Source organism: Oryctolagus cuniculus, chromosome 14, assembly GCF_051225735.1.
Source record: "Oryctolagus cuniculus isolate XC-2025 breed Fujian yellow rabbit chromosome 14, ASM5122573v1, whole genome shotgun sequence".
NCBI lineage: Eukaryota > Metazoa > Chordata > Mammalia > Lagomorpha > Leporidae > Oryctolagus > Oryctolagus cuniculus.
In genome coordinates, this window is record NC_142880.1 from 677,790 (window position 1) to 701,920 (window position 24,131).

The following is a 24,131-nucleotide window of genomic DNA, read 5'->3' on the forward strand; positions in this document are numbered from 1 at the left end:
GTGGATGCAGAAGCGTGAAATGACTGAGAAAGCACACTGGAGACTCTCTCCTGCATTTGAACAATGACCCCGGCGTTCCCAGTTTGACAGCGAATCTCTGTAGTCATGACCTTCAGAGACACAGATCCGTGTGCTTTTGAAACTACAACACTACTTTCAAAGACCCGGCTTTCTTTCTTACCCCCCCCCCCCTTTATTTATTTGAAAGGGAGAGAGAGAGAGAGAGAGAAAGAACTTCCCTCTGCTGTTTTCACTCCGGGCTGCCTGCACCAGCCAGAGCCAGGCTCTCCGCCTGTCCCCTTTCCAGGAGCGTGTTAGGAAGCTGGATCCGAAGCAGAGCTGGCACTTGAACTCAGTGTTCCAATATTGGGTTTGGGCGTCTTACGTAGCGTCTTGTCGGCCCCTGTGGTGGATCTTAAGCAGGTGGGTGGCTTTGCTGAGTCATCTTGGCTGCTCTTTGGCTTGCACACTTACTGATGAGTGAAGTTTGCAGGGGAGACTGTGAACCCAGCTTCCACAGAGCAGAGCCCTAGACGGGGCTCAGTGGCAGGCTGACTCATGTTTTGTCAAACAGATCTCATCAGCAGCTTAAGAAATCAAATATTTAAACAATTCTCATATTTTTGTGATTGTTTATATGGAACAAAGAATGGAAATCCATGCCAGGCACCTTCTTTGGGAGTACAGGCGTTGTCCGGAGTCTGGAAACAGGACGCGCATGTGACTTGCAGGCAAAGCAGCCGTGATCGGAGACGCGTGCAGGAGCCACGTGCAGCGTCCCTGTGTAGCAACAGAATTCACGGATTTGTCTCAGTGTCTGCCTGTCTCAGGGTCTGTGTTCTCCCCTCCCTCTTTCCAAAACAGTTTATTTCACTGAAATTCAGGGTCTAACAAATCATAGAAGAAAGAACATGAATGGATTCAACATAAAGGAGAATTTTTGTTATGCATTGATATATTCTAGGAAAGGAAGTCATAATAACGCATGTGACACAGCCTCACAGCCTCCTGTTGCAGAGGGCAGGGTGTGCCGAGGGCATCGGCTGTGGGGGGCTGCCACCACCCCCAGTGGGTTCTGCTGGGCATTGTCCTCACAGCTCTAGGGGAACCCAGAGTGCTGTAACATAGCCCAACTGCAAATACGCGATGGAAAATGACTGCTGTTGGAGCAGCCGGAGTCCTGACGGGCTAACCGATGACTGATGACCAGGCCAGCTTTCTGTTCCTCAGATGAACCGCACAGCTCTGCACTTCGCTGTTGGTCGGAACCACTTGTTGGCCGTGGACTTCTTGCTGACTCACAAGGCCAGGGTGGACATCGCAGACAAGGTAAGCTCGCCTCCTTCTGGACAGGGGCTTGCACCTGGCGCTCTGATTCTCCTGCCCCTCCCCATGTCTGCCTGGGAGAGGGCTCTTCAACAGAGTGTATGTGTGCTGTGCTCGCAGGATTCTGTTACCACTACCTGTGGAACTTGGCCAGTTACTGACTTTCCTGTAATGACCTGGTGGCCAGTAGCCATGAGAGGATCCCCAGAGTGGAATCCGGGGAGAGGAGGACAGAAGCTGACTGGCCCCAGGGATGTTAGATCTTGATTTTTTCCCCTGTGAACTCTGGTAATAAATGCTGTGTGCCTGGCATACTTATTAACGTTGTGCCCAGCTGTGTGAGTGTTCCTGGCTGAGCATCCCTGAGAGCCTCTGAGTGCTGACACTGCATGCGGAAAATCCTATCCCTGGCCAACATACAGGTGCACAATCTATGTAAAATCACCTTCCAGGTACATGGGTAGAGTGTTACAAAACAGATCCGAACTTCATTTTTAAAGGTTTATTTATTTATTTGAAAGTCAGAGTTACGCAGAGAGAGGAGAGGTTGAGAGAGAGAGAGGTCTTCCATCCAGTGGTTCACTCCCCAGATGACAGCAATGGCTGGAGCTGTGCGGATCCGAAGCCAGAAGCCAGGAGCTTCTTCCAGGTTTCCCATGTGGGTGCAGAGGCCCAAGGACGTGGTCCATCTTCTACTGCTTTCCCACACCATAGCAGAGAGCTGGATCGGAAGAGGAGCAGCCAGGACTAGAACTGGCGCCCATGTGGGATGCCGGCACTTCAGGCCAGGGCATCAACCTGCTGCACCACAGTCTCGGCCCCCCGAACTTCATTTTTAGACCTGAGTCTTACCCCACAAGATATCTCACACATGTATGCAAATACTCCAAAATCTGAGGGATCCAGAATCCAAACACTCCTGGACCCAAGTGTTTCACATGAGGACTGGAGCTGTGTATATAACACCTGGTGTAGAGGTGAGGCGGCTGAGGCACAGCGAGATGGCCCGTCCTGCCTGAAACAGACAGCAGGCAGGATTCTTTCTTCCTTCCTTTCTTTTTTTTATTTGACAGGTAGAGTTGTAGACAGTGAAAGAGAGAGAGATAGAGAGAAAGGTCTTCCTTCCATTGGTTCACTCCCCAAATGTCTGCCATGGCCAGTGCTGTGCCGATCCAAAGCCAGGGGCCAGGTGCTTCTTCCTGGTCTCCCATGCAGGTGCAGGGGCCCAAGCACCTGGGCCATCCTCCACTGCTGTCCCAGACCATAGCAGAGAGCTGGACTGGAAGAGGAGCAACCGGGACTAGAACCCGGTGCCCATATGGGATGCAGGTGCCGCAGGCGGAGGATTAACCAAGTGAGCCACTGCGCTGGCCCCAGGAGGCAGGATTCTGACTCCAGAGACCCACTATCCACACTAAGGTCAGCCCCAGCCCTAGGACCCCCCGTTTCCCACCTTCTCTGAGGAGCCTGCTGGGGAAAGCCCCTCACTGTGAGTACCCCAGTAGCAGAAGGAGGCAGGAGCCTTGCTCTGAAGTTCTGTTTCTGCATCAACCACAGGACCATGGTTCCTGAAGGCAGTTCGAGTCTCGGCTGCTCTGATCCAGCTCCCTGCTGATGTGCCTGGGAAAGCAGTGGAGGCTAGCCCGAGTGCTTGGGCCCCTGCACCCACCTGGGAGATTTGGAAGAAGTTCCTGGCTTGTGAACCAGTGTATAGTGTATAGAAGATTCTTTCTCTCCTTCTTCTCTCTCTGTACCTCTGCCTTTCAAATAATAAGTAATCTTAAAAAAAAAAGTCACCAGGTAATTGTGTGTGGGAAGCACAGGAGAAAGACACAGTCCCAGCTCTCAGGGGCGGTCTGTAGCCGATGTCTATAGCCGATGTCTGTAGCCGATGTCTGTAGCCGATGTCTGTAGCTGATGAGAGCTGTGCAAGGCATTGCACGCTAGGGATCACCCACATGGCCTGCAGGAGAGAGAGACCGGGTGAACTGAGGCTCCTTCTCCCAATGACTAAAGGATCCGGGGCAGGGGGTGCAGGTGGAGCTCAGAGGTCACCGACAAGCATCTGCTCTGGGAGCTGCTTGCCCTGGGGAAGCTCCTCAAGCGTGTGTGTCCCGAGGAGGAGCCGTGGCCCCACGTGACCATTCAGGCAGGGAGGGCAGGCTGTCAGCGACTGCCAGGACTTCACTCACTGCGACTCGTGGTGAGGCAGGTGTGGTCGTGACCCACAGCTTGCTCGGCAGTCCCCGGTGCGCTGGCTTCGTCGGAAGACTTGGCTTTGGGAAGGCTCCGGGGTGTTGCTTGGAGCAGTGACGCCCTGCTCTGTGCTTGTGGTTTCAGACTCAGGTTGTCTGCAGCTGGAATTCCCAGCTTCTCGATTTTAGGCTCAGTGCTTAGAATTTTTAATTCTGAGTGCTTTAAATTATGAGTGACCTGTCGGAGAAATGGAGCTCCTATGAAACCAGGATGCATGCCTGTCCCAACAGGTGTTTCAGAAAAGCGTGTGGAAATGCAGTGTTAAAAAAAAGAAAGAAAACATGGATTGCACTTTTTTGGCACTAAATATACTTACCTTTTAAATTCATTTTTCCATGAACTTTTTGAACTACCCTCATATTTTGGTGCAAAAATGCCTTGAGAGCTTTGTATTGTTTTCTCATAATGTACGTTGTCCGTGAACACCTCCTACCCTGGTCTCTTCCATGACCAGATTTGAACGCAGACTCGGGAGTGCTGAGCAGCATTCCCGCCTACCTGGTTTACCGAGAGGCAGACACAGCTCATCTAGAGAGGCAGGAGCCATGTGGGCAGGGCGCCCCTTGGGCAGCTGCTTGCAAGGAGGTGTGATTAGTGTTGATGGGGACGCAGGGTCAGGAAAGCAGGCACGGCTGCAGAGGCCCAGGCTGAGACAGTCAAGTGCCTCACAGGAGGGGGACAGGTCAGAGTCAGGGCCTCTTCCGCCAGAGCCTGGGGCCTGCTCTCCACCGTGGCTGAGGTGTGGAGCCCACCATGGCTGAGGTGTGGAGCCCACCATGGCTGAGGTGTGGGGCCCACCGTGGCTGAGGCGTGGAGCCCAGGGCCCTGCTCCGATCTCCCAGCTCACCTCTCCACCGTGGCTGAGGCGTGGAGCCCACCGTGGCTGAGGCGTGGAGCTCACCATGGCTGAGGCGTGGAGCCCAGGGCCTTGCTCCAATTTCCCAGCTCACCTCTCCACCGTGGCTGAGGCGTGGAGCCCAGGGCCCTGCTCCGATCTCCCAGCTCACCTCTCCAGCACCTCTCCACCGTGGCTGAGGCGTGGAGCCCAGGGCCCTGCTCCGATCTCCCAGCTCACCTCTCCAGCACCTCTCCACCGTGGCTGAGGCGTGGAGCCCAGGGCCCTGATCCGATCTCCCAGCTCACCTCTCCAGCACCACCCACCCACAGCCATGCTGTGCTGCCCGCGTCTTTTGTGCTCAGCTCGCACACAAATGCCCAGTGCATCCCTCCTGATCTGAACCTCTGCGACATGTTGTGTACATGGGTGTGCAAGGAATACTTTAAAGTTAGCTTCTGCATAAATGGGATCTCTTTTTAAATTACTTGCCTTTCCTGGTCTTCTTTTTGGATACCACCTAGTGATGACATCTGACACCTGAGCTCTGTGTGTGTGTGTGTGTGTTTAACATTTATTTATGTATTTGAAAGGTAGAGTTATAGAGAGGGAGGGAGGGAGGGAAGGAGGGAGAAAGAGAGAGAGAGAGAGAGAGAGAGAGAGAGAGAGAGAGGTCTTCTATCTGCTGGTTCACTCCCCAGATGGCCACAGTGGCTGGAGCTGCACCAGTCTGAAGCCCGAAGCCAGGAGCCAGGAGCTTCTTCCTGGTCTCCCACATGGGTACAGGGGCCCAAGGACTTGGGCCATTTTATACTGCTCTCTCAGGCCATAGCAGAGAGCTGGATAGGAAGTGGAGTAGCCAGGACTTGAACCAGCACCCATATGGGATGCCGGCGCTGTATGTGGGCGGCGGCTTTACCCACTACACCACAGCACCGGCCTCTGTTGTGTGTGTTCATTTCTGTGCTTTCCTATGATCAGTAGCCTTGTCTGTACTGATGTATCTACCTGGCTACTGATACCATGGAGATAGTTGGAAATGTGTGCACACACACAAAGCTTTTCTTCATCTCTTCTTTAATAAAGAATAGGATGACATGTTTTCTCTCCATCTTTTTTCCATATTTAGCAAAGCTCATGGAAGTCTTTCCAAGTCCATTATTATAGCTCCAATTAATTATTTTTAGTGGCTGTGTGATAGGGTATAACTACTTCATCATTTATTTAACATTCTCACATCGACAGACATATTCCTGGTTCCTGGTTTTCTTGCTATAATTAACATCCTCAGATATATAACTTCAGAGGATGGATTCCCAGGTGGGATGCTGTATTTTAAACTTTGGCAGAGACTGCTAGATGGCTTAAACAGCCGTGGCTTCCTTCTGCCTCGTACCTTCCCAGAGGACTTTTCTGTAAATATTTTCTATTGGTTTACTTGTCACTTTCTTGTTGAATTTTTCAAGTGCTTCACGTGTTAGAGAATTATTGCTGCTTGTTAATGATACATTTAAACATTTATGGCTTGTTGGCTTTGTTTGCTATGTCTTTCCTCTTGTAACTCTGGATTGAGAATGCACATTACGGTCTAGAGCTTGTTCTAAGACACTTGCTGTTTGTGTGCTTTCAGATGAACTCAGTGCCATGTAGTGTTCACTCTCGCACGAGTGCTGTGCTACGCAGCATCCCATTTTTCCTTCCAGGCGGCAAACCACCTCTTCCTGAACTATTCACTACACGTACTCATTTCCTCCATGGAAGTTAACGAACGCTTTTGCTCTATATTTAATTCTCTCTTCTTGATTTTCACAGTTGAATCTTAACTTGGTCTCTGTTGGCTAAGCTGGGGATGGCCTCCTGACTGACAGGTTCTCTTCTCTCTCCCCCGGGAAGCATGGCCTGACGGTGATGCACCTTGCAGCTTGGTCTGGAAGCCTGGAGACCACGCTCATGCTGGTGAGAGCTGGAGCAGATCAAAGAGCCACGACTCAGGTGGGTGTGTGGTCACCCCTACACCCCTGCAGGAGGGGGGTTCCAGGTCACAGTGAAGAAGCTCACGGCTTCTGGATGACTGCAGGACGGGATGAATGCTCTCCACTTCGCAGCTCAGAGCAATAACGTGCCGGTTGTGGAGTACCTCATTCAGGATCTGCATCTCTCGGACTTGAACCAGGCTGACAAGGTGTGTTTTTTGGCGGTGTGACAGTCACCCTCCTCCCTCAATTTCACATTCTTCTTACCCCAGGGAGGTTATGGAACTCACAGCTTATGTGGGCAGTGGGTGGTGGGCCCCAGAGACCATTTGAGAAGTTACCAGAGCCAAGTGGGGCGATGTAAGGGAGAGGAGATCAGCTACAGGTAGGAACTTTCATTGTTTACTGGAGTCTCTGTAGTCAAAATGCAAAGAATTTTCTTCTTTGGAGAAGTGGAAATTGTCACCCTCGGTAACAACACAAACATCAGAAAGAGATTCTCATAAGATGATACTTACTGGGCAACAGCAGTGTATGGCAAAGGGGGATACACATAATGTAGGAAACAGTGAGGTACACCTGATGTAATACACCTTGGGATACAGGTGACAAAGGAAACTGTGTGGTACACCTGATGTAGCACACCCTGGGATACAGGTGACATAGGAAACTGTGAGATACTCCTGATGTAGCACACCCTGGGATACAGGTGACATAGGAAACTGTGTGGTACACCTGATGTAGCACACCCTGGGATACAGGTAACAAAGGAAACTGTGAGATATTCCTGATGTAGCACACCTTGGGATACAGGTGACAAAGGAAACTGTGAGATACTCCTGATGTAATACACCTTGGGATACAGGTAACAAAGGAAACTGTGAGATATTCCTGATGTAGCACACCCTGGGATACAGAGACAAAGGAAACTGTGAGATACTCCTGATGTAATACACCTTGGGATATAGGTGACAAAGGAAACCATGAGATACTCCTGATGTAGCACACCCTGGGATACAGGTGACAAAGGAAGCTGTGAGATACTCCTGATGTAGCACACCTTGGGATACAGGTAACAAAGGAAACTGTGAGATATTCCTGATGTAGCACACCCTGGGATACAGAGACAAAGGAAACTGTGAGATACTCCTGATGTAATACACCTTGGGATATAGGTGACAAAGGAAACCATGAGATACTCCTGATGTAGCACACCCTGGGACACAGGTGACAAAGGAAACTGTGAGATACTCCTGATGTAGCACACCCTGGGATACAGGTGACATAGGAAACTGTGAGATACTCCTGATGTAGCACACCCTGGGATACAGGTGACATAGGAAACTGTGAGATACTCCTGATGTAGCACACCCTGGGACACAGGTGACATAGGAAACTATGAGATACTCCTGATGAGGCCAGCTCTCTGTTGTGGCCCGGAAGGCAGTGGAGGATGGCCCAAGTGCTTGGGCCCTGCACCCCATGGGAGACCAGGAGAAGCACCTGGCTCCTGCCTTCAGATCAGCGGGGTGCGCTGGCCGCAGCGCGCCAGCTGTGGCGGCCATTGGAGGGTGAACCAACAGCAAAAGGAAGACCTTTCTGTCTATCTCTCTCTCTCACTATCCATTCTTCCTGTCAAAAAAAAAAAAAAAGAGAGAGAGATACTCCTGATAGAGTACACCCTGGGATACAGAGATGTAGGAAACTGTGAGATACTCCTGATGTAGCACACCCTGGGACACAGGTGACATAGGAAACTATCAGATAACTCCTGATGTAGCACACCCTGGGATACAGGTGACATAGGAAACCATGAGATACTCCTGATGTAGCACACCCTGGGATACAGGTGACATAGGAAACCATGAGAGCGACCTGATGTAGCACACCCTGATGTGTTCAAGGAGTTAGGCAGGGGAAGTTGTTAAAGGCAAGAACAAAGAGGATGGCCTCAGATGTCTTGGAATAGCACACTCTGGCCACAGTGACCAATAAGCATGGGGACATTAGTCCGAGGGTGAACACATGGTGCTGGGCAGATGTCCTTGTGGAAGCTGTTTTTCTGTAGGTTGTGGTGGCCTCTTTGTCATGTTGTAGCTCTGACAGTCTTGTGACAGTTACTCCCAGACATTTTTGCTGAAGAGTCCTTCCTTTGAGCCTCCTGGCTTTATTATTTTTTCTGGGGTGAAACAGGCGCGTCCTTTGGGATTCTGACGACTTGCACAGAATGGGTGTAGGAAGACTTGAGAAGCCAGGTGTTCATGTAAAGTCGTTTGGCCCCGGCAGACCCGAAGACTGAGCGCTCAGGTCCCTCACATGAGGTGGGATGCGGGTGTCAGCGCCACCCAGGGTGCTGTCTGCACCTTGAACACACTCGGTGCCCCGGCCACACCACCACTCAGATCCCACGGCCTCTGGTCCCTGCGTGAGAGGACCCAGGGTGTGCAGTTGTGGAAATGTGAGGACCCGGGTGTCTGGTGTGGGAGCAAGAGGACCCGGGCATCCAGTGTGGGAGTGAGAGGACCCGGGGCATCCGGTGAGAGAGCGAGAGGACCTGGGCATCCGGGTGAGGGAACGAGAGGACTCTGGGCATCCAGGTGTGAGAGCGAGAGGACCCGGGTGTCCGGTGAGGGAGCGAGAGGACCCGGGTGTCCGGGTGTGGGAGCGAGAGGACCCGGGGCATCCGGGTGTGGGAGCGAGAGGACCCCGGGTGTCCGGGTGTGGGAATGAGAGGACCCGGGGCGTCCAGGTGTGGGAATGAGAGGACCCTGGGTGTCCGGGTGTGGGAATGAGAGGACATGGGCATCCGGGTGTGAGAGCGAGAGGACCCGGGTGTCTGGGTGTGGGAGCGAGAGGACCCGGACGTCCAGGTGTGGGAGTGAGAGGACCCAGGTGTCCGGGTGTGGGAATGAGAGGACCTGGGCGTCCGGGTGTGGGAGCGAGAGGACCCGGGGCATCCGGGTGTGAGAGCGAGAGGACCCGGACGTCCAGGTGTGGGAGTGAGAGGACCCAGGTGTCCGGGTGTGGGAATGAGAGGACCTGGGCGTCCGGGTGTGGGAGTGAGAGGACCCGGGGCATCCGGGTGTGAGAGCGAGAGGACCTGGGTGTCCGGGTGTGGAAGTGAGAGGATCCGGGGCGTCCAGTGAGGGAGGGAGAGGTCCCGGGGCGTCCAGGTGTGGGAGCGAGAGGACCTGAGTGTCCGGGTGTGGGAGCGAGAGGATCCCAGGGGCATCTGTGTGTGGGAGTTTGAGGACCCCGGGTATGGGAGTGAGAGGACCTGAGTGTCCAGGTGTGGGAGCGAGAAGACCCAGGGGGGTCCGGGTGTAGGATCTAGAGGATGCTGGGCTGCCGGTGTGTGAGTGAAAGGACCCGGGGCATCCGGGTGTGAGAGCGAGAGGGCCTGGGGCGTCCGGGTGTGGGAGTTTGAAGACCCCGGGCGTCTTGTTGTGGGAGTGAGAGGATCCAGGGGCATCTGGGTTTGGAGTGACAGGACCCTGTGTGTCGGGGGTGGGAGCTAGATGACTTGGGGCATCGAGTCTGGGAGCCGATAGGTGGCAGGGACTCCGAGTGTGGGAGTGTGTGGGAGTGAGAGGACCCAGGGCACCAAGAGTAGGTTTGAGAGGATTCAGTGGTCTCCAGGTGGGTGTGAGGGGTTGGGGGGTCTTGGTCCAGCACTGGGGCTTTGGGGGCATCCAATGCATTCCTGGGTTTCCCTGAGGATTCAGGGGTTTATGGGTTGGGGTATGAGTTGCTTTAGGGGACATCCAGTTCCCAGCTTTGGGGAATTCAGGGTGGGGTGGGGTCATCCAAAACCAAGCTGAGAGGATTCACTGGTGTCCAGGTTAGGATGTGAGGAGATTGGGGGGTCTGGGTCTGGCATGAGGGGCTTCAGGGGCTGTCCACGTGCGGGTGTGAGGGGCTCAGGGGCCGTCCACGTGCGGGTGTGAGGGGCTCAGGGGCCGTCCACGTGCGGGTGTGAGGGGCTCAGGGCTGTCCACGTGAGGGTGTGAGGGGCTCAGGGGCCGTCCACGTGCGGGTGTGAGGGGCTCAGGGGCCGTCCACGTGAGGGTGTGAGGGGCTCAGGGGCCGTCCACGTGCGGGTGTGAGGGGCTCAGGGCTGTCCACGTGAGGGTGTGAGGGGCTCAGGGGCCATCCACGTGCGGGTGTGAGGGGCTCAGGGCCGTCCACATGAGGGTGTGAGGGGCTCAGGGGCCATCCACGTGCGGGTGTGAGGGGCTCACGGGCCGTCCACGTGCGGGTGTGAGGGACTCAGGGGCCGTCCACGTGCGGGTGTGAGGGGCTTCAGGGGCCTTCCACCTGCGGGTGTGAGGGGCTCAGGGGCCGTCCACGTGCGGGTGTGAGGGACTCAGGGGCCGTCCACATGCTGGTGTGAGACTTCAGGGGCCGTCCACGTGCAGGTGTGAGGGGCTTCAGGGGCCGTCCACATGCGGGTGTGAGGGGCTTAGGGGCCATCCACATGCCGGTGTGAGACTTCAGGGGCCGTCCACGTGCGGGTGTGAGGGGCTCAGGGACTTCCACGTGCAGGTGTGAGGGGCTCAGGGGCCGTCCACGTGCGGGTGTAAGGGGCTCAGGGGCCGTCCACGTGCGGGTGTGAGGGGCTCAGGGGCCGTCCACGTGCGGGTGTGAGGGGCTTCAGGGGCCGTCCACGTGCAGTTGTGAGGAGCTCAGGGGCCGTCCACGTGCCGGTGTGAGACTTCAGGGGCCTTCCACGTGCAGGTGTGAGGGGCTTCAGGGCCCGTCCACGTGCGGGTGTGAGGGGCTCAGGGCCGTCCACGTGAGGGTGTGAGGGGCTCAGGGGCCGTCCACGTGCGGGTGTGAGGGGCTCAGGGCTGTCCACGTGAGGGTGTGAGGGGCTCAGGGGCCATCCACGTGCGGGTGTGAGGGGCTCAGGGGCCGTCCACGTGCGGGTGTGAGAGGCTCAGGGGCCGTCCACGTGCGGGTGTGAGGGGCTCAGGGCTGTCCACGTGAGGGTGTGAGGGGCTCAGGGGCCATCCACGTGCGGGTGTGAGGGGCTCAGGGCCGTCCACGTGAGGGTGTGAGGGGCTCAGGGGCCATCCACGTGCGGGTGTGAGGGGCTCACGGGCCGTCCACGTGCGGGTGTGAGGGACTCAGGGGCCGTCCACGTGCGGGTGTGAAGGACTTCAGGGGCCTTCCACGTGCGGGTGTGAGGGGCTCAGGGGCCTTCCACGTGCGGGTGTGAGGGGCTCAGGGGCCGTCCACGTGCGGGTGTGAGGGACTCAGGGGCCGTCCACATGCTGGTGTGAGACTTCAGGGGCCGTCCACGTGCAGGTGTGAGGGGCTTCAGGGGCCGTCCACATGCGGGTGTGAGGGGCTTAGGGGCCATCCACATGCCGGTGTGAGACTTCAGGGGCCGTCCACGTGCGGGTGTGAGGGGCTCAGGGACTTCCACGTGCAGGTGTGAGGGGCTCAGGGGCCGTCCACGTGCGGGTGTAAGGGGCTCAGGGGCCGTCCACGTGCGGGTGTGAGGGGCTCAGGGGCCGTCCACGTGCAGTTGTGAGGAGCTCAGGGGCCGTCCACGTGCCGGTGTGAGACTTCAGGGGCCATCCACGTGCAGGTGTGAGGGGCTTCAGGGCCCGTCCACGTGCGGGTGTGAGGGGCTCAGGGCCGTCCACGTGAGGGTGTGAGGGGCTCAGGGGCCGTCCACGTGCGGGTGTGAGGGGCTTCAGGGGCCTTCCACCTGCGGGTGTGAGGGGCTCAGGAGCCGTCCACGTGCAGGTGTGAGGGGCTTCAGGGGCCGTCCACGTGCAGGTGTGAGGGGCTCAGGGGCCGTCCACATGCTGGTGTGTGGGACTTCAGGGGCCGTCCACGTGCGGGTGTGAGGGGCTCAGGGGCCTTCCACGTGCAGGTGTGAGGGGCTCAGGGGCCGTCCACGTGCGGGTGTGAGGGGCTCAGGGGCCGTCCACGTGCGGGTGTGAGGGGCTCAGGGGCCGTCCACGTGTGGGTGTGAGGGGCTTCAGGGGCCGTCCATGTGCGGGTGTGAGGGGCTTCAGGGCCGTCCACGTGCGTGTGTGAGGGGCTCACGGGCTGTCCACGTGCGGGTGTGGGGTGCTTCAGGGGCTGTTGGATTGGAGGTGGGGGGTCTTAGGGGCGTCCAATAGCAGACAGGAAAGGATTCATAGGCCTTCTGATTGGGCCTGAGGGGAGTCAGGGGTGGGGAGTCAGGTGTGGGAAGACTGAGGGGGCCTCCGAGTCCAGGTGTGGGGGGATTTAAGGGGCCGGAACCAGGCCAGGGGAAAAACTGCCTTGACAGACTGCTGGCTGGCCTGTGACATCTGTGCACAAAGGCTATGGCCGGGGGGCAGTGGTGGGATAGGCTGAACTGTGACAGCTCCACATCAACATGGGGTGTGGGTGTGTGTGTGTGTGTGTGTGAGAGAGAGAGAGAGAGAGAGAGAGAGAGAGAGATTGATTGATTTTCCTTGGAAGAGAGGGTGAGGAAGTCAGGGGACAGAGTTTTTGTGCATGTGTGTTTCAGCCACCTTCACTGACATTCTGCCCCTCTGGCCACCCAGGGCAAACAGGCCGCCCTGCTAGCTGTGTGGCCGGCTCTCCATCACCATGTGCTCTGCTTAGCCGCCTCCCTTGTGGGCTCTGAGCCTCTTGAGGACAGGGCGGAACAGTTCTCCCAGCTGCTCTGTTGCTGTGACCATACCTGGCACATACATGGCTGCCCCTTAGCTGTGATCAGTGAGCGAGCAACTTTTAAGAGTGTGACTGAGGGTTTGCTGTCGTCACCAGGGTCTCCTGGTTTGTCTCCCTGGCTCTTTGTCGTGGTCTTTTGCAGGTATTTTGGGAGTTGGACACAGTAAGGGTTGGTCTGTCATTTCCAAAGGGCTGTGTGTGCTTGAGATTTGATTTCCCCTCTTCATTTATGTCTGAGTTGCGAGCAGCGAACACTCCAGGCAGCCCTGTCTCGGTGATTCCCTGAGGGTGAGGAAGGGTCAGGCCCTCATGCCTTGGCCAGTAAGGGATGTAGGCCTCGCTGGCAACATTACTGACCCAAGAATAAATAATTATGTCAGTTTGTTTCTAGTTTCCACACATGCACAAAAACTCAAGGTCTTCAAAAAGTCCCAGCAAAACACTGAATGGGTTGAAAAAGTTGTTTTTTTTTGATAGGCAGAGTTATAGACAGTGAGAGAGATAGAGACAGAGAGAAAGGTCTTCCTTCTGTTGGTTCACCTCCCAAATGGCTGCCACGGCCGGTGCGCTGCACCGATCCGAAGCCAGGAGCCAAGTGCTTCCTCCTGGTCTCCCACGCGGGTGCAGGGCCCAAACACTTGGGCCATCCTCCACTGCCTTCCCCGGCCACAGCAGAGAGCTGGCCTGGAAGAGGAGCAACCGGGACAGAATCCGGTGCCCCGACCGAGACTAGAACCCGGGGTGCCAGCACCGCAGGCGGAGAATTAGCCTAGTGAGCTGCAGCGCTGGCCAAAGAAGTTTTTGACATCTAAACAAACTTGTCTTTAAGTCCGCCCGTACAGACTCCTGTGGGGCCTCTGTAGACAGTTTCTGTTTGGTTTTGTTTTTGCCATTTATCAGTTCAGCACCTTCTCCTCCTCTTTGGGCACCAAGAGTGCTCACCAGCAGCCACGAGAGGGGAGGACCAGACTGGCTCCGTTCTCTCATAAAGGGGCTGGGCCTTTTCCTGCCTGTGCACACACCTCGCTCAGCTTCCCTGAGAAACACTGGGTCAGTTTGCTAGTGTTGTCTTCTCTTTGATGGGAGGTAGTGCTTCAGTCAAGCTATGCCGCCTTCCTTTTCTTCCTCCTAAAAGCCTCAGTTACAAAACTGAGTTCTCTGCAGTTCTCTCTTCTTGAATGACATTTCAGTTCTTGCGGTGGGGTCTCCACTGGCAATGCGGAGTTGGAGAAATGACCACCATCAGAAATCCCTGTGTTTGAACTTCCCTTCCCAACAGGTGAACCCTGCTCACTCCTCTCCCACCCTCTTCTGTGGGCGATGTTTCATCTCTCCCTTCCATTTCATGTTGACCCGTGCCCAAGGGGTCTCCTGTTGACTTTTGTGAACATACTACTGGACAGACTTTGAGTCATAAAACTGCCAGTTCCAAAAGGAATCTGGTCTGGCTGGGGTGGAGGAGCACGTGGGCCTCAGAATGTTGCTGGCTGCTGCTCTTCACGGAATGGGTAACAGACACTGCAGCTGTGATTGATCCCCAGAGAGGAAGAAAGCCATTTCTCTGTGCGGCAGAGAGGGGCCACGTCGAAGTGATAGAAACACTCACCCTCCTCAACCTGCATTCTTCAGAGAAGGACAAGGTGAGGTGGGCTCTGTTGCTTCAGTGAGGGTGAGAGGGGTAGAAGGTGGATGAGGGTGTGCTAATGCGTGTTGGTCACAGGGGATCGTGGCTGTGCAGGTGAACTCTGCCGAGTTTGCTGCGGAGCCTCTTGACCGGCAGCTGCCACGCCATAGGTGTGTGTGAACTGGCCGACCTCAGGTTCCCTGGCGCCTGCTCTAACCTGCCCTTCCACGCCATAGGTGTGTGTGAACTGGCCGACCTCAGGTTCCCTGGCGCCTGCTCTAACCTGCCCTTCCACGCCATAGGTGTGTGTGAACTGGCCGACCTCAGGTTCCCCGGCACCTGCTCTAACCTGCCCTTCCACGCCATAGGTGTGTGTGAACTGGCCGACCTCAGGTTCCCTGGCGCCTGCTCTAACCTGCCCTTCCACGCCATAGGTGTGTGTGAACTGGCCGCCCTCAGGTTCTCCGGCACCCGCTCTAACCTGCCCTTCCTCGCCATAGGTGTGTGTGAACTGGCCGACCTCAGGTTCTCCGGCACCCGCTCTAACTGCCCTTCCACGCCATAGGTGTGTGTGAACTGGCCGACCTCAGGTTCCCTGGCGCCTGCTCTAACCTGCCCTTCCACGCCATAGGTGTGTGTGAACTGGCCGCCCTCAGGTTCCCTGGCGCCTGCTCTAACCTGCCCTTCCACGCCATAGGTGTGTGTGAACTGGCCGACCTCAGGTTCCCTGGCGCCTGCTCTAACCTGCCCTTCCACGCCATAGGTGTGTGTGAACTGGCCGCCCTCAGGTTCTCCGGCACCCGCTCTAACCTGCCCTTCCTCGCCATAGGTGTGTGTGAACTGGCCGACCTCAGGTTCTCCGGCACCCGCTCTAACTGCCCTTCCACGCCATAGGTGTGTGTGAACTGGCCGACCTCAGGTTCCCCGGCACCTGCTCTAACCTGCCCTTCCTCCCTGCAGGCTGCTGGACACCCAGCACCTGCTGAGTGGGTTGGGGCGGGGAGCCTGGAAGACAACAATCTGGATGTCCTTCTGATGGGTGTCTTAGAAATCCCAGGTGGGGTGGCGGGCCAAGGGCTCCACTCATCGTTACATTGTTGGCCATCTGTGCCAGTTAGGTCTCAGTTTGCTCTCACACAGGCTAAGCGGAATCTCTTGTGTGTGCAAAATTATTGATGAGAAGTATGGATGACTTTTCTTTCAGACAGCTGTGTCTTCTCATTTTAAATGTAGAGATTTATGAATTTCACCTAAAACTTGGGCTGAGACAGCCCACACACTACACCAGAGTTCTGGACAAAGTAAAAATGCAAGGGCGCGGTGTCCTGGCTTGGCACCCCGCAAGTGCGTCTCTGTTGCAGGAGGGAAACACAGCCCTGCACCTGGCGGCAAGGGGTGGGCACAGCCGAGCTGTGCAGCTGCTGCTGACTCAGTGGCGAGGAGTGGATGAAGTCAATGAGGTACGGAGGCACTCACTGCAGGTGGGGCCTGGGGCTTCAGCAGGGAACAGATGGGCGGAAAACAGAACAGTTAGAGCCACGACCCCGAAGATTCCTGCTGCTTTTCTCCAGCACTTTCCACAGTACTCTGTTATATTTGTGTGCTCACCCACTCATTCCAAAAATGCTTGTTTCATATATGCCCTAGTCTAGCACCCTGTAGGTTAGAAGGGCATGCAAGGGCAGGTGTGTGGCATAGCGGGTTAAGCCACCACTTGGGACACCTGCATCCATATCAGAGCCCCTGAGACGGAGTCCTGGCTCTGTTTCCAATCCAGCTCCCTGCTGATTTGCACCCTGGGAGGTAACAGACAATGGTGTGTGTGCTTGGGTCCCTGCCGCCCGTGTGGAAGACCTTGACTGGGTGCTGGGCTCTGGATGTGGCTTGGTCCAGTAAAGCTGGGAAGAGGGTTTAGGGGTTGGAGCAGCATATGGAAGATTGATCTGCCTTTGCTATTCAGGTAGATGAGAATGAATACATTTTTTTAAATTAAAAATAAAAGAAGAGCATGCAAAAATATACTGGATTAGATGCAATAAAAGATATGTATAGGGTGCTGTTTTGTTTATTTTAAGGATTTGTTTTACTTATTTGAAAGAGTGATGGTGGGGGAGAGAGAGAAAGAAACAGAGAGATAGGTGTTGCATCGCTGGTTCACTTCCCAAATGGCTGGGGTGGCTGGAGCCAGGCCAGGCTGCAGCTGCGAGCCTGGAATTCCATCCTGTTCTCCCACATGTGTGGAAGGGACCCAGATACTTGGGCCATTCTCTGCTGCTCTCCCAGTCACATTAGCATGGAGATGGACCAGAAGTGGAGCAGCTGGGACTCAAACCAGTGCTCTGATGCAAGATGCCAGCATTACAGGCAGCAGCTTAACCCACTGTGCCACCGTGCTGGCCCCTGGATAGGGCATTCAAAATATTCATAGAAAATGGAGTTAAGGGGCCGGTGCTGTGGCCTAGCAGGTAAAGCCGCTGTCGGCAGTGCCGGCATCCCATATGGGTGCTGCTTCACGTCCTGGCCGCTCCACTTCTGATCCAGCTCTCTGCTGTGGCTTGGGAAGGCAGTGGAAGATGGCCCAAGTCCTTGGGCCCCTGCACCCGCATGGGGGACCCGGAGGAAGCTCAGCTTCGGCCGTTGCAGCCATTGGGGAGTGAACCAGTGGACAGAAGACCTCTCTCTCTGCCTCTCCTTCTCTCTCTGTGTAACTCTGACTTTCAAATAAATAAATAAATCTTTAAAGCCTTAGAGAGGTTTAAATGGAAAGGCTGTGTCACGTAGCACATGAAAGGTGCCTGTGGTGGGTGTGTGACTGGGGGTGTCTGTAGTTATAGTGCTATGGTGCAGAAAGTGGGATCCTAGCTGGCATCAGCGTGAGCAGTGTATACAGTTGTCAGTATGAGCAATGTATACAGTCATCCCTGAGTCTACGGACCTGGTTCTGGGACCCCCAGGACATACCAGATTGGATGCTGCTCAAGTCCCGAGAATGCTGATCTTACCTAATGCAGTGTAGATGCTGTGCAGATCATTCCTCCACTGTGTGGTTTAGGACATAACAACGAAAAAAATCTGTGTCTGCTCAGTGTGGATACAGTCAATCTCTCTCTTCCTCTCTCTTTAATTTTTTTGTCCCTCTGGCGCTTGAGTCTGTCGGTGTGGGACCCACTGATACGGAGACCGCCTGCCTTGCTGTTGCCCTCGTTCCCTTGTGGTCAACAAGTGCTCACTGAAGGCCAGGACACAGGGGGGCCTCCATGCTCACTCTCCTCACCATCTGTCTAATGAGCCGGCTGAACTGGTTTATTCACTTGAAGAGGAGCACAAGAACTGGGTCTTCCTGCGTGAGGAATGAAGTGTTGAAAACTCAAAAAGATCAGGAATCGGGGCTCAGCATTTGACACAGTGGCTAAGACACTGCTTGGGACACCCAGGTCCCATATTGGTTCATTCACCACTTTTGCAGCCTGCACTGCGGTGCAGCAGGTTAAGCATCCATCTGTGGTGCTGGCATCCCACGTAGGTGCCAGTTCCAGTACCAGCTGCTCCACTTCTGATCCAGTTCCCTACTAATGGCCTGGGAAAGCGGCAGAAGATGGCCAAAGTGCCTGGGCCCTTGCATTTGCTTGAGGCATCCAGAAGAAGCTCCTGGCTCCTGGCTTTAGATCAGCTCAGCTCCGGCAGTTGCGGCCATTTGGGGAGTGAACCAGCAGATGGGAGACCTTTACCTCTGTCTCTCTCTCTCTCTGTCTTTAACTCTGCCTCTCAAGTAAATAAATGAATCTAAAAAAAAATCTCCACCTTTACTTTGGATTCTAACTTCCTGTTAATGTGCACCTTAGGGGACAGCAGGTGGTGGCTTCAGTATTTCAATCCCTGGTAGCCATGTGAGAGACCATTGAGTTTCTGGATCCTGGCTTTGGCCTGGCCCAACCTTGGCTGTTGCAGGAATTTTTGGAGTAAACCAGTGGAGAGAAGACCTCTGTCTCTCTCTCTCTGTCAAACTAACAAGTAAGTAAAGTAAATAAGTAAAGATGAAAATAAAACAGGAGTCACCAGGGGTCAACCTTGGGTGAGGTTGACCTGCCCAGACCAGTGTGGAGACTGTCTCACCCACTCCTGTGGCTGCAACACAGTGTCTTAGACTAGGAATTTATAAATCATAAAATCCTTTCAGTTTCCTTTGTATAGGAATAACTATCTCTCTTTTTTTTAATTTTTTGACAGGCAGAGTGGACAGTGAGAGAGAGAGAGACAGAGAGACACAGAGACAGAGAGACAGAGAGAAAGGTCTTCCTTTTGCCCTTGGTTCACCCTCCAATGGACGCCGCAGCCGGCGCACCACGCTGATCCGATGGCAGGAGCCAGGTGCTTCTCCTGGTCTCCCATGGGGTGCAGGGCCCAAGCACTTGGGCCATCCTCCACTGCACTCCCTGGCCACAGCAGAGAGCTGGCCTGGAAGAGGGGCAACCGGGACAGAATCCGGCGCCCCAACCGGGACTAGAACCCGGTGTGCCGGCGCCGCAAGGTGGAGGATTAGCCTAGTGAGCCGTGGCACCGGCCTATAACTATCTCTTTTTAGTGGCTGCCTAAAATTTATCTGTTTTTAGCTCTTGCACATTAGCTTGTTTCAGGCTTTCTTCACTGTAGGCAGTGCTAGCATGTGACAAAAAGATATACTTACTCCTGTACAAAGGAAATCTTAGTTTATAAACCTTAGTTTGAGTTCCTCACTGTTTCCTTTTGGTATATTCTTAGATATAGATTATGGGTCAAATATATGGATGCTTATTACACTCTTTCATATGTTAAAATTTGAATTCTTTCCTTCACATCTTTTGAAAATATTTTTTCCCACCTGGGTTTGCCTTTTGGCATCTCTTTTTCTGGAAGAATGGGAAGACGTGTCGTGAGCAGAAATTCCTTGGTAAGCAGCTGCCCCAGGCATCCGGGAAAAGCAGTATGGGGTGGAGTCTTCCAGCCTTGCTGGGACAGAGACGTGGTCCCCACATTCACCTCCCTGTTAGCAGGATGTCCCTATCTGATTGCTGTGACTTGGACCCTCTGGGCTTGCCCAGTACCATTGCCAAGCAGAATAAAGTCTCAGGGTGCTGGTTAGGGAGGGACGTATGCTTCCCCACAGCACTTCCAGGAATATTCGGGAACCACGTGTGAGATCAGTTCGTTTTTTTCCCTCTATGTCATGGTGAAAACTAAACTCATGGCCAGCACCGTGGCTCACTTGGCTAATCCTCTGCCTGTGGCGCCGGCACCCTGGGTTCTAGTCCCAGTCGGGGCGCTGGTTCTGTCTCGGGTGCCCCTCTTCCAGTCCAGCTCTCTGCTGTGGCCCGGGAGTGCAGTGGAGGATGGCCCAGGTGCTTGGGCTCTGCACCCGCAGGGGAGACCAGGAGGAAGCACCTGGCTCCCGGCTTCGGATCGGCACAGTGCGCTGGCTGTAGTGGCCATTAGGGGGGTGAACCAATGGAAGGAAGACCTTTCTCTCTGTCTTTCTCTCTCTCACTGTCCACTCTGCCTGTCAAAACAAACAAACAAACAAACAAAAACCCACTAAATTCACTTTGCCCTGTTGGTGCTCTTGCCAAGTTTCAGGAAAGTGAAGTGCTGAGATTACTTTTTTAAAAATTGACATTCTTTTTTAATTTTTATTTTTAAAAAGACATAAAATTTTTATATTAAAGGCAGAGTTAGATACACCGTGAGAAAGAGAGAGAGAGAGAGAGAGAGAGAGAGAGAGAGAGAGGACAGAGAGATCTTCCATCTGCTGATTCATTCCCCAAACGGCTGCTATGGCCAGGGCTGAGCCAGGCTGAAGCCAGAAACCAGGAGCTCCATCCGGGTCTCCCTCGTGGGTGCAGGGGCCCAAGCACTTGGGCCAACTTCTGCTGCTTTCCCAGGTGCATTAGCAGGGAGCTGGATCAGAAGTGGAGCAGCCAGAACTTGAACCTGTGCCAATATGGGATGCTGACACTACATTGAGCAGCTTAACCCACTGTGCTACAATGCCAGCCCCAACGCTCCTTTTTTAAGACAGTCAACCTTTTAGCTCATTTGATAGGTTAAGGCTGTTCTTGGCACAAGGGCACTTCTAGTTTGCGCTGTAGCTCTGCTTCTGAGATGATCTTTCCTGTGGGAAGGGCTGTGTCCTCCCTGCCTTAGGATCCCAGCATGCACGTAGTGTCTGTGGGCCTCATCGGTACAGGGTGAGGGTGTGATGGGGTGGACAGTGAGAAGGGTGTGGCCTGGAGTTGTCAGGAGTGCGGGCTGTGGTGCTCACAGCCTGCACCCTGGCTCCGTGGCCCTTCAGCTGAGGTTCAGTTTACTTCTCTGTAAACTGAGGACAGAATGGTCACAATCTTTGGGACTGTGCTGTGCTCTTAGTGGGCCAAGGCGAGTGGTCTCAGCAGCGGACGTAAGCACCGAGGAGCTCGCTCAGTGTGACCGTTACCAAGAGTGGGGCATGGGGTGGGAACAGGGAGGGCTGTCTCTCAGGGCTTTGGATCCTCACCAGGGACAGTCAGGATGACTGAATTCTCTTTGTCAGGATGGAGAGACACCGTTCTTCCTGAGTGTCCAGGGGGGCCACGAGGAATGCAGCCAAGTGCTCCTGGAGGCGGGAAGCGACATCAACGTCAGAAATAAGGTAGGTGACCCGAGACTGGGTCCTGCATTGCTCTACCGCTGGGTTTTTGTGGGATTAATATTTATATGTTTCTTGGTAAAAATGAATGATATACCTCTGATATCCCAGTTAACTCTCTTCCAAGTGTTTCTTCTTTTCTCTGGGGAAGAGTCTCTTGACAGTGGGGCACTTGTCACTTGCTATACACAGGACTCTCTTCTTTCGTCCTGGGTGGGCTTCTCTGTACCAGCTGGCCGCGCCTGCTTTGCACAGCAGTGCTGGAGAGGATGTGTGCTGGCTAAAGCTCGACGTGGCCCACTGGCGTCTTTTCCCAGGTTGCCTGATGCTCTGGCGTGTCTGAGGCTGGACTGTTGTCTTCCTTTTCTTCGGTCAGAAAGCCATAGTTTGAAAGGTCGTGGAAGTTGTCCCGGATTGACAGTGGATGGTGGGCTAGGGGTTGGGGGTGGGGGTTACACTTGTGTCTCATTACACAGGGGCTACAGGTCCACATGACCTCTTTCTTGTTTTTCTAATTAACTTTGAGTTTTGATGAAAACCACTCATGACCTGAACATTTGAGTAGTACCACTGGATAAACTTTCCTGAACCCCGCAGCTCGGTTTCACTCTACAGAACTCACTCGGTACTGCTTTCTTTATTCTCCCCAGAGCTCTGCACCGCCCCTCCCCCCACCGGCCCAGCATACAGGTGCACCTCCTGTGCACTCACTTCCATGGTGGTGGTAGTCTGTGTGTTTCTTGAACTGCAGATATGTCTTGGGGATCTTTATGTTGGCACGGTGTTTAAACAGCACCTTTTCCGGAAGACAGGTGCTGTTTCATGCTTTATATCCTGCTGGTGGAGTGCCCATTGTGCAACCCTTTAGGTCAGCAACTTGTCACTTTCCTTCTACCCACACATGGGACGTTATGTTAAGACACTGCTCTAAAGGCTGGCATTGCGGCATAGTGGATAAAGCCACTGCCCGTGTGGGCGCTGGCTCGTGTTCCCACGCTGCAGTTCTGCACTTCTCCCTGCTATTGGCCTGGACGTGCAGTGAATCCACACCCACGATTCACTGGTCTCCTATTGCTGTAAAACACCATGCTGGACCCTCTGCAGGAGGCAGGACAGCTGAGAGCGGTGTGGCCAAGGGCAGCCAATGCAGGCCGAGTGTGTACCCCAGCACCAGGCAAACTTAGCTGAGCCCAGGGCCACTGCTGGTGTGCAGGAGTCGTGGGAAGCTTTGGCGCTGTGCTGGCCAGAGGAGTGACGTGGAGGGTGGTGGGACTGGGGACCTCTGAACAAGCCTCCATTCTCAGTTCTGGGGGTTGGCACTTGGTGCTGGCAGCGTTGATTCTGGTGAGGTCTCTCCGGGCTTGCAGATGGTGCTCTCCTTGCTGTGCCCTCACGTGGTGCCAGGGGACCTACTGCTCTCTGGTCTTCTTGGTGCAGATCCTGAGGCTGAAGGCCCCACCTTGTGATCTAAGCCACCCAGTTCTGTCAGAGTGGGACTAGGGCTCCACAGGAAATTTGGAGGGACTCAGAGGCTCGTTCATTGCACGTGTGGTCCTCAGGGCTCCAAGACTTGAGGGAGACGCGTCGGGTTTTCTTTTTGAACTGGTTGTCCCCTTCCCTGGGTTAACTGGTTACCATGCGACAAACAGCATAGAGCCAGACCTCACTGGATCCCCTCCCCCGCTCTCTGGCTGTCCTTTCAGCTCAACGTAAGCGCTTTGCAGACTGCAGCCCGGAACGGCCAGGCATCCCTCGTCAAGTTTCTTCTCCGAGAGAACGTGGACCTGCACCAGGGCCTGGACGTAAGTCTCTTCCCTGCCGCAGGCCTTGGCGCTGGCAGCCCTGGGGGAGCGCCGCCGGTGGTCGTGTGGGACGAGGGGCTCCTGGCAAAGCGGCCTGGCTCCTTCCGGAAGCTGAGTCTTAACCCTGAGAAGTCAAATCTGAGACATGAATTTGGGGGCCATTGAAGTTCTGAACGGAGTGAATTCGCGATGTTTGAAATTCTCATTTTTGCTGCACTAAAGCTTGCTTGTGAGTCCCTAGGGGCAATTCTGTATGAGTGTTGTCTTGGGAAAAGAGTGAGGCCGCTGGGGACAGGAAGAGGACTGGTCACTTCCCTGCCCTGGGCAGCTGTGTTTTCCTGTGGGAAGTCCCTCTTTTATCCTGCCTTAGATCTGCAGTAATTGGAACTGCCCTTGGAATTGGCAGGGCCCTCTGCTGGGATGAGGCGGGAAGCGCCCCTGTTTTCCAGGTTCTTTCCTCCTCTGAGGACATTATTTCCCGAAACCCTGCTATTTATTTAGTGCATTAACTCAGCGCAGAGCTGTGGTTTGAACTGCATCACAGTGTGGCACACAGCATTGGGCTCGGGCTCTGGACTTGCTCTTTCTTGGACAGTGCTGGGCCCCACTGGGGCAGCCGTCCTGCCAGGGCAACTGCCCGCAGGAGGCTGTGTCCTCAGCAGGGGAGGCCACACAGGACCATGGCTGTGTCTGCACAGCGCCCCTGCCCTCCCTCGTGGTGTCTGCCCCCACCCCAGTGCTCGACTTCTCCACCATGGTGCCCCCACCCGCCTTGTCCTCTGGGCGCTGCTGGCCTCCCCACCCTGTCTGCTGCGGATGGAGGGACACAAAGGTCTGGGTTCAAGTCCTGTCTCTGCATGTCCTTGCTCCGTGGCCCTGGGTGGTTTCTGCTCTTTTCTGTCCTCCTGACAAAGGAGGGACTGGATGGTGCCTGGACAGCATCACCTGTGTCTGGAACACGGCTGGGTTCTCC

At 54.8% G+C, this 24,131-nt stretch overlaps 1 protein-coding gene across 8 annotated transcripts in view; it reads left to right on the top strand.

Moving 5' to 3' along the window:
- ANKDD1B (ankyrin repeat and death domain containing 1B) overlaps positions 1–24,131 on the top strand; it is a 58,004-nt gene that overhangs the window by 13,719 nt on the left and 20,154 nt on the right. For 7 of the 8 annotated variants that reach the window (XM_008251117.5, XM_089312875.1, XM_002723023.6 and 4 more), the window contains 7 exons: positions 1,231–1,329; positions 6,311–6,409; positions 6,495–6,599; positions 14,616–14,714; positions 16,060–16,158; positions 21,261–21,359; positions 23,060–23,158. In XM_008251117.5, the coding sequence (XP_008249339.4) occupies positions 1,231–1,329; positions 6,311–6,409; positions 6,495–6,599; positions 14,616–14,714; positions 16,060–16,158; positions 21,261–21,359; positions 23,060–23,158 (699 nt within the window). The remainder of the gene's footprint in view (positions 1–1,230; positions 1,330–6,310; positions 6,410–6,494; positions 6,600–14,615; positions 14,715–16,059; positions 16,159–21,260; positions 21,360–23,059; positions 23,159–24,131) is intronic. The other variant, XM_089312876.1, reaches the window with a different exon arrangement.